This window comes from Myotis lucifugus, unplaced genomic scaffold, assembly GCF_000147115.1.
Source record: "Myotis lucifugus unplaced genomic scaffold, Myoluc2.0 scaffold_7, whole genome shotgun sequence".
Lineage (NCBI taxonomy): Eukaryota > Metazoa > Chordata > Mammalia > Chiroptera > Vespertilionidae > Myotis > Myotis lucifugus.
The window spans coordinates 11,170,774-11,183,398 of NW_005871055.1; the positions used below are offsets into that span (position 1 = coordinate 11,170,774).

The window sequence follows — 12,625 nt, forward strand, 5'->3', positions numbered from 1 at the left end:
ATTCTCCACTGAAAGATGTGCTACAAAGGTAATCTTGGTGTTGAGCACCCTGAATATTCTTAACAGGTGATCTATAATGGAAGAAAGGGGAAGTGTATAATTACAGATCATTTCCCCAGTGAAAAGGAGTGTCCTTTGTATGCTCTTTTCAGTACTACCTAGGGAGTTTGATTTCTTAGAATGGTTTTTGTAATTTCATGATTACTATTTTAAGAATATCATCATTTTTCTGAGGTTCTAATTTCAGGTGTTTTTGAAAAAAAAAATTCACAGTTTAGATGTGAGAAAGGACATGAGGAGACCAAAGACCTGGGATTTTGCTGATCAGAATGAAACAAATGTTGAAAGACTTTTCAAATCTATTGTTGGTGGTGCTCTGTGACTGTGGTGAGTATTGTGAGTGTACTTAACGCTATTGGAACCAATGAAGAAACATCATTGACAAGTTTATAAATGCATTGATGTTGATGACCTGCATGAGGAGGCAAGGCAGGGTTTACAATGCAGTACCTTTCAAACTGTGATCCTTGTAACCCTGGGTTCTGTTAAGGTTCTGAATTATGGATTCAAATTTCACTTTAAATATATTTTTAAATCTTAAAAAGATAATAAAAACAACTCACTTTCAATTTAATAAATTGGAGACAAGCCTGTTACATGATGTTTTATACATTGGGGTTTGATGTAAGATTGCACTTGACAAGAGAGTTTTGCTGCTATATTATCATTGGAACCAATTTGAATTTTCAGTCTTTGCCAATTGTATACCTTAGATAAGTTTTTTAAAAAAATATGTTTTTATTGATTACAGAGAGGAAGAGAGAAGGGGAGACAGATAGAAACACCAATGATGAGAGAGAATCATGGATTGGCTGCCTCCTGCACGCCCCCTACTGGGGATCGAGCTCTGGGCATGTGCCCTTGACCGGAATTGAACCCGGGATCCTTTAGTCTGCAAGCTGACGCTCTATCCACTGAGCCAAACTGGCTAGGGCTTTAGATAAATTTTTAAATTCCTTTCAACCTTAGTAATAATATTGACTTCACAGGGTTGTCGCTATGGTAAAATAGTCAAGAATTGGAAACACCTTGAATGGTTGAGCATACAGTGGTATTTAATGTTAGTTTCTTCATTCAGTTCAATTAAATATTGAGTTCATTTCTCAGACATGCCACCTACTGACATAGAGTCAATAATGCTCGTTTGATGATTTCCAAATATTTCATAAACATCTAAGCAGTTGATGGTATGAGAGTAGAAGTTGTTTCTATTTTGATGAAAAAATTATGATCCAAGAGAAGGAGAATCCTGGCTCGGGTAATATCGATGGCACAGCCGGTTAAATGGACTAGAGTTCATACTGGTCATTTTGTCCAGTGAATCTTCTCAGTAATTTTTTTTAAGAAGTTTAATTAAACAAGTTTTTCTAGAATGCCAATCTGGGATTCATTTCTTTTAAAGTCATTTATCCCTACTTAAAAACAGATTGCTGTGTATGTAACAGCCTCATACAATAATTTATACGTGTCCTTGTTTTCATAGTGATAAAGACATAAAATCTTCCATTTATTTTTTTTAATTTTTTAAAAATTTCTTTATTGATTAAGTTATTGCATATGTGTCCTTCCTCCCCATCCCCCCCCCCACTAAAATCTTCCATTTAAATAAAGTCTGCAAGGATATTTGTCATTGTCTTTTTAATTTATTATTGATTGATTTTTAAGAGAGAGAGTGAGAGAGATTTGTTCCACTTATTTATGCATTCATTGGTGGATTCTTGTATGATTCCCTGAGTGGGAATCGAACTACCAACTTTTGCGTATCGGAATGATTCTCTACCCAGCCAGGACCATGGATGGATGTTTATCATTGTTGAGCACAAAATATCTTACTGGAATATAAAAATAAAAATTGAATGAGCATAAAATAGAGCATACAGCATAGAAGCTGAGTGCATAGTCTACTAATGGAAGAACAGGTATATTTATAGGTCTAGGTTTTTATTTCCCCTTCTCTATTTGATGTTGATCAAAATATACCATTACCAATAAGATGGTTTTTGTTTTTTTTTTAATCCTCACCTGAGGATATTTTTTCCATTGATTTTTAGAGAGAGTGGAAGGGAGGGAAAAGACACACAGAGAGAAACATTGATGTGAGAGAGAGATGCCAGGAATCGAGTCTGCAACCGAAGAACGTGCCCTTGACCAGAACCAAACCCATGACCCTTTAGTCTGCTCTATCCACTGAGCCAAACCAGCCAGGGTTAGGTTGTTTTTATTAAGCAACATGTTTATATTGAGGCAACAGTCCTTTAAATACAATAAAGGAATGGGGAGAGAAGAAATGAAATTATAGAGAAAGCTATACTGTAGTAGTCAGTATGGCATGCAATCAAATTGCAGTTTTCTAAATGAAATGATATTCTTGTCTGAAAAAACAAGAGTTGTAAAGTAGTAAGCTCTCTTTTTAGTACACTATGCTGGAACCCATTGTATCTTTTTTCTCCATTTCCAACTGGGCATGTATGTCTCTTTCATTGATTGGTTGCCCATCAAATCAGAATTTGATCCTCCTCATTGACAGTCCCTGGCATTGACAATAGGCTTTCATTAGTTAACTAAGTGGTGTATGCCTCTTTTTTTTTTTTATTGTTTAAAGTATTACATATGTCTTGTTTTTCCCCGATTGACACCCTCCTCCACTTTGCCCTCCCCCAGGACAAGCCCCCACTGCCCAGTGTCCGTTGGTTATGCTAATATGCATGCATAAAAGTCCTTTGGTTGATTTCTTACCCTTCCCCCCCCCACACTTTCTCTCTGAGGTTGGACTGTCTGTTCAGTGTTTCTTAGTTTCTGGGTCTATTTTTGTTCATCAGTTTATGTTGTTCATTATATCCCACATATGAGTGAGATCATGTGATATTTATCTTTCTCCGACTGGCTTATTTCACTTAGCATAATGCTCTCCAGGTCCATCCATGTTGTTAGAATGGTAAAAGTTCCTTCTTTTTTATAGCAGCGTAGTATCCCATTACATAGATGTACCACAGTTTTTTAATCCACTCATCAGCTGATGGGCACTTAGGCTATTTCCAAATCTTAGCTATTGTAAATTGTGCTGCTATGAACATAGAGGTGCATAAGTCCTTTCTGATTGGTGTTTCTGGTTTCTTGGGATATATTCCCAGATGTGGGATTACTGGGTTGAATGGGAGTTCAATATTTAATTGTTTGAGGAATCTCCATACTGTTCTCCACAGTGGCTGCACCAGTCTGCATTCCCACCAGCAGTGCAGGAGGGTTCTCTTTCTCCAAATCCTCGCCAGCACTTGTTGTTTGTTGATTTGTTGATGATAGCCATTCTGACAGGTGTGAGATGGTACCTCATTATTGTTTTGATTTGCATTTCACGGATGATTAGTGACTTTGAGCATGTTTTCATACGTCTCTTGGCCTTCTGTATATTCTTGTTGGAAACGTGTCTATTTAGGTACTTTGGCCATTTTTTGGTTGGATTGTTTATCTTCCTTTTGTTAAGTTGTATGAGCTCCCTGTAAATTTTGGAGATTAAATTTAACTGAGTTAGCATTGGCAAATATGTTCTCCCATGCAGTGGGCTTTCTTGTTGTTTTGTTGATGGTTTCTTTTGCTGTGCAGAAGCTTTTTATTTTGATGTAGTCCCATTTGTTTATTTTCTCCTTAGTTTCCAATGCCCTAGGAGCTGTATCAGTAAAGATATTGCTACGACATATGTCTGATATTTTGCTGCCTAAGGAGTCTCTTAAGATTTTTATGGTTTCCCATGTTATGTTTAAGTCCTTTAAGCATTTTGAGTTTATTTTTGTATGTGGTATAAGTTGGTGATCTAGTTTTATTTTTTTGCATGTTTCTGACCAATTTTCCCAGCAGCATTTATTGAAGAGACTGTCTTGACTCCATTGTATGCTCTTGCCTCCTTTGTCAAATATTAATTGAGCATAATGGCTTGGGTCTATTTCTGGGTTCTCTGTTCTGTTCCATTGGTCTATATATCTGTTCTTGTGCCAGTACCAGGCAGTTTTGAGAACAGTGGCTTTGTAATATAGCTTGATATCTGGTATTGTGATTCCTCCAACTTTGTTCTTCTTTCTCAGGATTACTGTGGCTATTCAGGGTCTTTTTTTTTTTTTTATTCCAGATGAATTTTTGTAGAGTTTGTTCTAGGTCTGTGAAATATGCTGTTGGTATTTTAACGGGAATTGCATTGAATCTATAAATTGTTTTGGGTACTATGGACATTTTAATAATGTTGATTCTACCAATCCATGAACATGGTATATTCTTCCATTTGTTTATGTCTTCTTCTATCTCTTTTTTTCAATGTCCTATAGTTTTCTGAGTACAGGTCTTTTACTTCCTTAGTTAAGTTTATTCCTAGGTATCTTAATTTTTTTGGTGCAATGGTAAGTGGGATTGTTTTTTTTAGTTTCTCTTTCTGTGAGTTCATTATTGGTATATAAAAAAGTCATAGATTTCTGGGTGTTAATGTTATATCCTGCTAAATTGCTGAATTCATTTATTAAGTCTAGTAGTTTTTTGATGGATTCTTTAGGGTTTTCTATGTACAATATCATGTCATCTGTGAATAATGACAGTATTATTTATTCTTTTCCAATTTGGATGCCTTTTATTTCTTCTTCTTGTCTGATTGCTATGGCTAGCACTTTCAGTACTATGTTGAACAGGAGTAGTGAAAGTGGGCGTCCCTGTCTTGTTCCTGTGGGGACATGGTTTTAGTTTTTGCCCATTGAGTATGATGTTGGCTGTAGGTTTGTCATATAAGGTTTTTATTATGTTGAGGTATGATCCCTTTAGTCCCTCTTTGCTGAGAATTTTAATCAAGAAAGGGTGTTAGATTTTTGTCAAATGCTTTTTCTGCATTGATTGATATGATTATGTGATTTTTGTCTCTCAATTTGTTTATGTGATGTATCACATTTATTGATTTGCAGATATTGTACCATCCTTGCATCCCTGGAATAAATTCCACTTGGTCATGGTGTATGATCTTTCTAATGTAATGCTGGATCTGATTTGCTAGAATTTTGTTGAGGATTTTAGCATCTATGTTCATCTAGGATATTGGCCTGTAGTTCTCTTTCTTTGTGCTGTCTTTATCTGGTTTTAGAATTAGGGTAATGGTAGCCTCATAGAAAGAGCTTAGAAGTGTTCCTTCCTCTTGAATTTTTTGGAATAGTCTGAGGAGGGTAGATTTTAGTTCTTTTTTGAATGTTTGGTAGAACTCCCTGTAAAGCTGTCTGGACCAGGGCTTTTGTTTTCTGGAAGATGTTTGATTACTGCTTCAATTTCATCAGTAGTAATCTGCCTATTCAGGTTTTTTGATTCTTCCTGATTGAGTTTTGGAAGCTTGTCTTTTTCTAAGAATATGTTCATTTTGTCGAGGTTGTCCAGTTTGTTGGAGTAGAGTTGTTTGTAGTATTGTAGTGGTGTATGCCTCTTAGTCTTAATTCAGTGAGCACTGGAGTCTCTTTAGCCACCTGTACACAAAAAGGTACCAGCTCTGCTATGAACTACCATGCAAACTGCACCAGAATTAGCCACCTTTTTCAACCTTAACCTTGAATTGTTTACATCTGAAAGGAAGTATCCTTCAACTTCTGTTTTGACTAAATAATTTTTTAAAAACCCCACAACTGTATTTTACTAAGGTTTTCAAACAAGTGGTGATCAAGCATTCAGGACTATCCAAGTTTTATATCTTTTCTTTCACCCCATCTTAAATAAGAAATGGAAGCTCTAGCTGATTTGGCTCAGTGGATAGAGCATCAGCCTGCGGACCGAAGGGTCCCAGGTTCGATTCCAGTCAAGGGCACATGCCTGGGTTGTGGGCTTGATCCCCAGTGTGGGGCATGCAGAAGGCAGCCTATCAATGAGTCTCTCTCATCATTGATGTTTCTATCTCTCCCTTTCCCTTTCTCTCTGAAATCAATAAAAATATATTTTAAATAAATAAATAAATAAATAAATGTTTCTTTATTAAAAAAAAAGAAATGGAAGAATTGCTGAGCTAATTAAAAGAAAACCCCAAAATTTCTGTGTGCCAATATATTCATGTGTTGATTCTAAAAATCATTTACTGACTACATGTAAGGGTAGCTTTAAAGACTACCAGCCCAAACAACACATTGAGACCTTTTGGACATACATATGACATAATATATATATATCATATATATATATGAATATATATAGTAAGGTAAATGAATTCATACTTACACATTGTTTTTCAAACCATAATGGCACTGTAGTCCCTAAAACCTAGAATGGTTTCTTACCCTAGCCATGGCCAGCTGATTGTGGCATTGCCAAATTCTGTCTTCTTTGATGTGTATTGGATAGGGTTCAAAATAGAAACAAAGTTCTATGTTTTTTACAGTCTTTACTTAGTTGTTTTTATGGGTCTCTTTTTTAAAAGATATGATTGATTCTAACAGCATACTAGCAGGCTGGTGGTCATTCATCCTATCTGGGGCAATAGCAGTTTTATAATGTCATTAAAATTGCCAAGGACACGCCTAGTTGTTTCATAAAGTTTCACTCTTTCCTTCGATGACCCTTGGAGAATAGAGTTTCAACATTTCTTATTTGTCCAAAATTTTCTGCCTCGTATAAACCAGGATCATTGGTTTCTTTACTGTGAAATTGTCCAACAAAATACTTGCCTTGACTACCTGAAAAATAAATTTGAAGTATATTTAGGGTCTGAAATTTTAAGTAACCTAGAGAAGTATATATTATACCATTTAAACCAAGCTTTCTCTGCCTTGGCAGGTGTGGCTCAGTTGGTTGAGTGCCATCCCATGCACCGAAAGGTCACCAGTTCGATTCCCGGTCAGGGCACATGCCCAGGTTGTGGGTCCAGTCCCAGTTGGGGTGTGCATGGGAGTCAACCGATATATGTTTCTCTCTCTCAGTTTCTCCCTCTTCCTTCCTCTCTAAAATCAATAAAAACACATTAAAAAATAAATAAACCAAGCTTCTCTGAATTCACTGTAAATCCATCTCCCCCAAATACCTGAACACCAGAATATGATTAAAATGAGAAAAGTGAGGTATTAGATTTTTATCTTGAACCTATAAATTGTTACTCTTTCTTTATAGATTTTTATTGCAGACACATTATACTGTTGGATGTTATGAATTCAGAGTATTACTGTTTATTTTAAACATAACCATAGAAGAGGAAGATAAAGGAACAGATCCATTTTAAAATTGAAACAGTATAGTGCCCACCTCCCTGAATCAGCACTCAGCATCATTTTATATCATTCTTGGCTCAGTTCAAACTTCTCTTGTGTCTATAATGATTTTTTTCTTTGATGTCTCCCGTAGTGCTGCTTAACCATGCCTTTGTAAAACCCATTCTGACCATTTCATTTCAGTTCTTGGAGAAGCTGAATATCTCCTCTTGGGAGAGCCAGGACATGTAGCGCTAAGCAACACCACAGTGTCTGTGGATTTCCAGTATTTTGATGGTGCTAATGGGACCCTGAGGAATGTATCTGTGCTGTTGCTGGAGGCTAACACCAATCAGACTGTGACCACCAAATACCTCCTGACCAACCAGTCCCAGGGGACACTCGAGTTTGAATGCTTCTACTTCAAGGAGGCTGGCGACTACTGGTTCACAATGACTCAGGGAGTGACAGACAGCAGCACTCCAGTACCCTGGTGGGAGAAAAGTGCCTTTCTGAAGGTGGAATGGCCCGTCTTTCAGGTTGATCTGAATAGGACATCCAAAGCAGCAGAAGGCACCTTCCAGGTGGGCCTTTTCACCAGTCAACCACTATGCCTGTTCCCTGTGGACAAGCCTGATATCTTGGTGGATGTCATCTTCACCAACAGTCTTCCTGAGGCAAGAACAAGTCAGGAACAACCACTGGAGAAAAAAACCAGCAAGAGGACAGAACTCTCTCAAGGTCAGTGGGTTGAGTTTGGCTGTGAACCTGTGGGGCCAGAAGCCTATGTCACTGTGGTGCTGAAGTTGTTTGGCCGAGACTCAGTCATTACCTCCATAGGACCGATTGACCTGGCCCAGAAATTTGGATACAAATTGGTGATGGTGCCAGAACTCACATGTGCGTCCCGGGTGGAGGTGATGGTGCTGCCCCCACCATGCATCTTCGTCCAAGGAGTGATTGCTGTCTTCAAGGAGGCCCCCAGACGTCCTGGGGAAAAGACCATTCGCCTGGCTGAAAACAGACTGACTTCGGGACAGAGGAGAACAGTGTTCAATTGCACGTTGTTCGACATGGGGAGGAATAAATACTGCTTTGACTTGGGCATTTCAAGCAGAAGCCAGTTTTCCACAACGGAGAAGGAGTGCATGCTAATTCAGAGAAATATAGGTTGGTATTGAGATTTAAATTTTTGAAAATCAAATGAATGCCTTTATGCCGTCAAAATTACTATTTTGAATTTAGGTGAACTTAATTTTCTGTGAACTATATCGTCATTTTTATGGATCACTCCTCATAATGGCACTAATCAACATTAGCATTATTACATCATATGGCAAGTCCATGACAGGTGTGATCAGAGTTCAAAGCTAAATCCCAAGCTGTATTTAGTAACTTGCTAGCTTGCTCACCTGAGCATGTCTTTTTCCTCTTAAGTCCTTCATTATAAGAATGAAGCCTCTTTAGTGAGCTTTCAAAGCAAGATTTCTAAAAGCTTCAAATTCTGAATTATTTGCATAAGCCCTACCTAATCACAAAGAAGGGCTATTACAATCCCATCCATGCCTCATGCCCCTCTTTACATTTCTTTCCCTTTTCCTGGGTGCAAGCCTGGTCTTGGCAAGAGGGTTAACCTGACAGAGATTGTCTGGTTCACTTACATGTGGCTCTGTCATCATCCCCACGGAGCTGCATGTCCCTTGACAGCCAAACCTCTATCCAATCATCTTTGTAACTCCAAGGTGTGTCTTTCATCCGGGTCCACCCACTTCCTCTCCTTAGAGGAAGCCCCTTTTGACTGTCATCCCACCCACTGGCCACTTCCCTGCTTGCATTTACTCCTCTATGCAGTCCAGATTACGTAGCCCTTCTCATCAATCACTCTCCTACCCACACCCTAAACTCTACCTTGTTGTCCTTCTGATGCCCCTGCTAGCCACAGCCCACCGCTGCATGGATCCAGCCAGCTGCAGGCTACCCATTGCACTGAAGCTGCACAAGATGATAAAAGAAGGCCAGTATGGGGGATCATGCATCCACCCTCAGCTAGGCCCACCAATGTACCCAGCAAGGCACCGTGGTGGGTTCTGCTTCAGTTCTCCACAACTGCTCTTTCGACCTCCTCTCCTCGCTTCCCTCAAACCTCACCTCTGCCCCTAGTTAACTCTCAGAGCTGACTTTGCCTACCATACCAAGCCGCTGGAAGCCTGAGGTGCGAGCTCCCTCACCCTCCCACCAAAATCTCTGTGAGGCTATCAGCCCTATCCTCTCCACATCCTGCTTTCACTGGGGAGAAGTGTCATTCTCCTGTGCAAAGTCAATCCTCCCCTCCACTGTGGAGCCCTGCCTCTCTGCCCATTTCAGGAACCTTTTGTTAATCATTATCCCTTCTCTCTCCTCTGCCTCCAACTGTCCCTTTTTTACTGGTTATTCCCATCAGCTTTGAAATATATTTATCTAAATTTCTAAAGTTTTTAGAAATCTTGCTTTGAAAGTTCACTAAAGGGGTTTCATTCTTATAATGAAAGACTTAAGAGGAAAAAAACATGCTCAGCTGAGCACACCAGCAAGTTACTAAATACAACTTGGGATTTAGCTTTGAACTCTGATCACACCTGTCATGGACTTACCATATCCTCCTATATAATAAAAGCGTAATATGCAAATTGTCCCCTCGACCAGGAGTTCAACAGGAGTTTGATCAGGGGGCAGGGCCCCTCCCCCCAGCTGGCCTGGCCTGATTGGCCCCGATTGGGGTGGGCCGGCCGGACTCCACCTGTGCACGAATTCATGTACCTGGCCTCTAGTGATGTAATAATGCTAATGTTTATTAGTGCCATTATGAGAAGTGATCCAAAATATACTTAACTCTCTTATCTAAAAACAAAACAAAATCACCCCTCATCACCTGGTTCTTTCTCAGAAATCACACTCTTTGTATATATATTGATTTCAGAGAGGTAGGGAGAGAGATAGAAACATCAGTGATGAGAATCATTGATTGACTGCCTCCTGCACACCCTCCACTGGGGACTGAGCCCACAACCCCGGCATGTGCCCTCACCAGGAATTGAATCATGGTCTGTGACCTCCTAGTTCATAGGTTGATGCTCAACTTCTGAGCCACGCTGGCTGGGCAAGAAATCACACTCTTAATCTCTTCTTCCTTTTATAGTCCAGGTTCTTGAAAAAGCCATCCATACTTTGGGGTTCATTTTCTCACCTCACATTCACTTTTCAACCCACTCCAAACCCATCATCCTACCCTAATGCTCTCATTAAAGTAGCCAGTGGATGATTTCTGGGTCCCAAAATCCCTAGATGTTTTTTAGTTTGTATCTTCATTGACCTTGAGTCTGTGATGTTACACTTGCTTTTTACCTCCTGTTTTCTGTCTGTCCTTCATGGTCTCCTTTGCCTGCGGCTTCCACCACCTCATCTCATCCCTTAAGTGTCAGACTTCTACTTCTTGTAGTAGAGTGTCTGCATTTCTTACTCTTCACACATGGTAGGTGGTTACTATCCTGATGCTGGTGACTCCAGATTGTCATCTTTCCCCTACATTCAGGTGTTTGTGAATAGCTGACACCCCTCAGATGTCCCTGAGGCACCTCAAAAGAAACATACCTGGAATTAGACTCATCATCCTACCCCCAACCCTGCTCCTCAGTACAGTACTCCACCATCCATCCCTTGTTCAACGCGAAAACCCAGGAATCCTTCTTTTCACCTTCCTATAAATAATTCACTGTGTCCGGTAGATGTTGCCTCCTCAAAGAACTTCTGAATGTCTGAATCTCTGAGTCTCCCTAGTTTCACTGACACCAGTTGGTTTAAGCCTCCATCATCCCTTATCTGCATTCCTGCAACAGATTTCAAAATGGTTCCCCCCATCCACTTCATTCTCTCACTGTAGCCAGAGGGGTTGTTTAAAATGCAGGTCACTGCATTTCCCTGCTTAAAATCTGTCCGTCACTGGGCTTGACAGGCTCCTCCATGGCCAGACTGCCCACCCTACAGTCACTCTGGGCTGGAGCCTGGGACAACCTCACCCCACCTTAACCTGATTAAAATTAACCCATCCCCCAAGTCTCCAGTTGGGTTACTCCTTCTCAACCCAGACTAGTTAAATTGCCGTGCTATACGCTGGCACACCATTCTTGGGATGTTTCTCATAGCATTATCATTTCTGTTATTGCTTGTTCAAGGTCTTTCTTCCCCTGACGCGCTCCCCCTCCCCCCTCCCAATTAGGGATGCTCATTTGGTGGCAAAAGCCAACCTGTGCTGCTATGAAGCTATTTATGATCTTTATTTGGCTCACTTAGTATGCCTGGCACATTAACAGGTGCTTAATACATGTTTCTTAAAATAAAAATTGAACTCAGATGTGGCTAGTCTCACATTAGTAGGAAAACAATTGTGTTAAACTCATTAAAAATAACTCAGGATATGCTTGCCTTTTCAGAAGTTACTTGTTAAGAGAAAAAAAATTCTAGTTGACTGAATTTAATGGAAACAAACCAAGGGGAGTAAAGACATTTGGGCCATTTGATGAAAGGCATTGGAAGTCTACCTGGTTGGTTCTCCCAGCTGCTGAGTTTCCCCCAGATTCTTCCACTCAGTGTCTAAAGACTGGGTTTTCCCCCACAGCAAGGTGTGTGTATGTGGGTGGGGGGCAGACACTGGGAAGAGGCAGAATAGGAAGTGGTTCTCTTAGCATCCACACTGAGGGTGGTCAGGGGCTCCCCTGTGGGGCAGTAGCCACCAGATACAACTGGAAGCAGTACCTGGAGGGGCTAAATGATCCCGGAGACCCCAACAGTGGCTCTGACTCCAGCTGATCAGTGAAACTTATGCTAGTGATAGGAATCTCTATGTCTTCCTATGTTTTTAGTATAAAAATATATGATTGAATCAAGTTCTCTTATAATAATTTTCCATTTCAATTGATAGCTCTCAACAGTAAAGACTGCCTTTTTTGTTGTTGTTGTTGATCCTAACTCAAGGATATTTTTCTCTTTTTTTAAAATTTATTTTTTAAATTTTTATTGTTGAAAGTATTACATATATCCCCTCCCCTCCCATTAACCCCCTAATTGTCCTGCCCCAGGCTTTCACCACCTAATTGTCCTTGTCCATGGGTTATGCATATGTACATACAAGGTCTTTGGTTGATTACCTCCCACCCACCCACCCTCCCCTGCCTTCCTCTGACATTCCGCATTCTGTTCCATGCTTCCATGTCTCTGGATTCTCTGTTCATCAGTTTATTTTGTTACTTAGATTCCACATATGAGTGAGATCATGTGATACTTGTCTTTCTCTGACTGGCTTATTTCCCTTAGCATAATACTCTCTAGGTCCCTCCATGCTGACTCAGAGG

At 40.0% G+C, this 12,625-nt stretch overlaps 1 protein-coding gene across 1 annotated transcript in view; it reads left to right on the forward strand.

Moving 5' to 3' along the window:
- The first annotated feature begins 247 nt into the window (after positions 1–247).
- The window catches only part of THSD1 (thrombospondin type 1 domain containing 1), a 55,761-nt gene continuing 43,383 nt past the window's right edge, over positions 248–12,625 (forward strand). The window contains 2 exon segments of the mRNA XM_023748845.1: positions 248–387; positions 7,446–8,411. Coding sequence (XP_023604613.1) covers positions 330–387; positions 7,446–8,411 — 1,024 coding nt within the window. The 5' untranslated portion in view covers positions 248–329.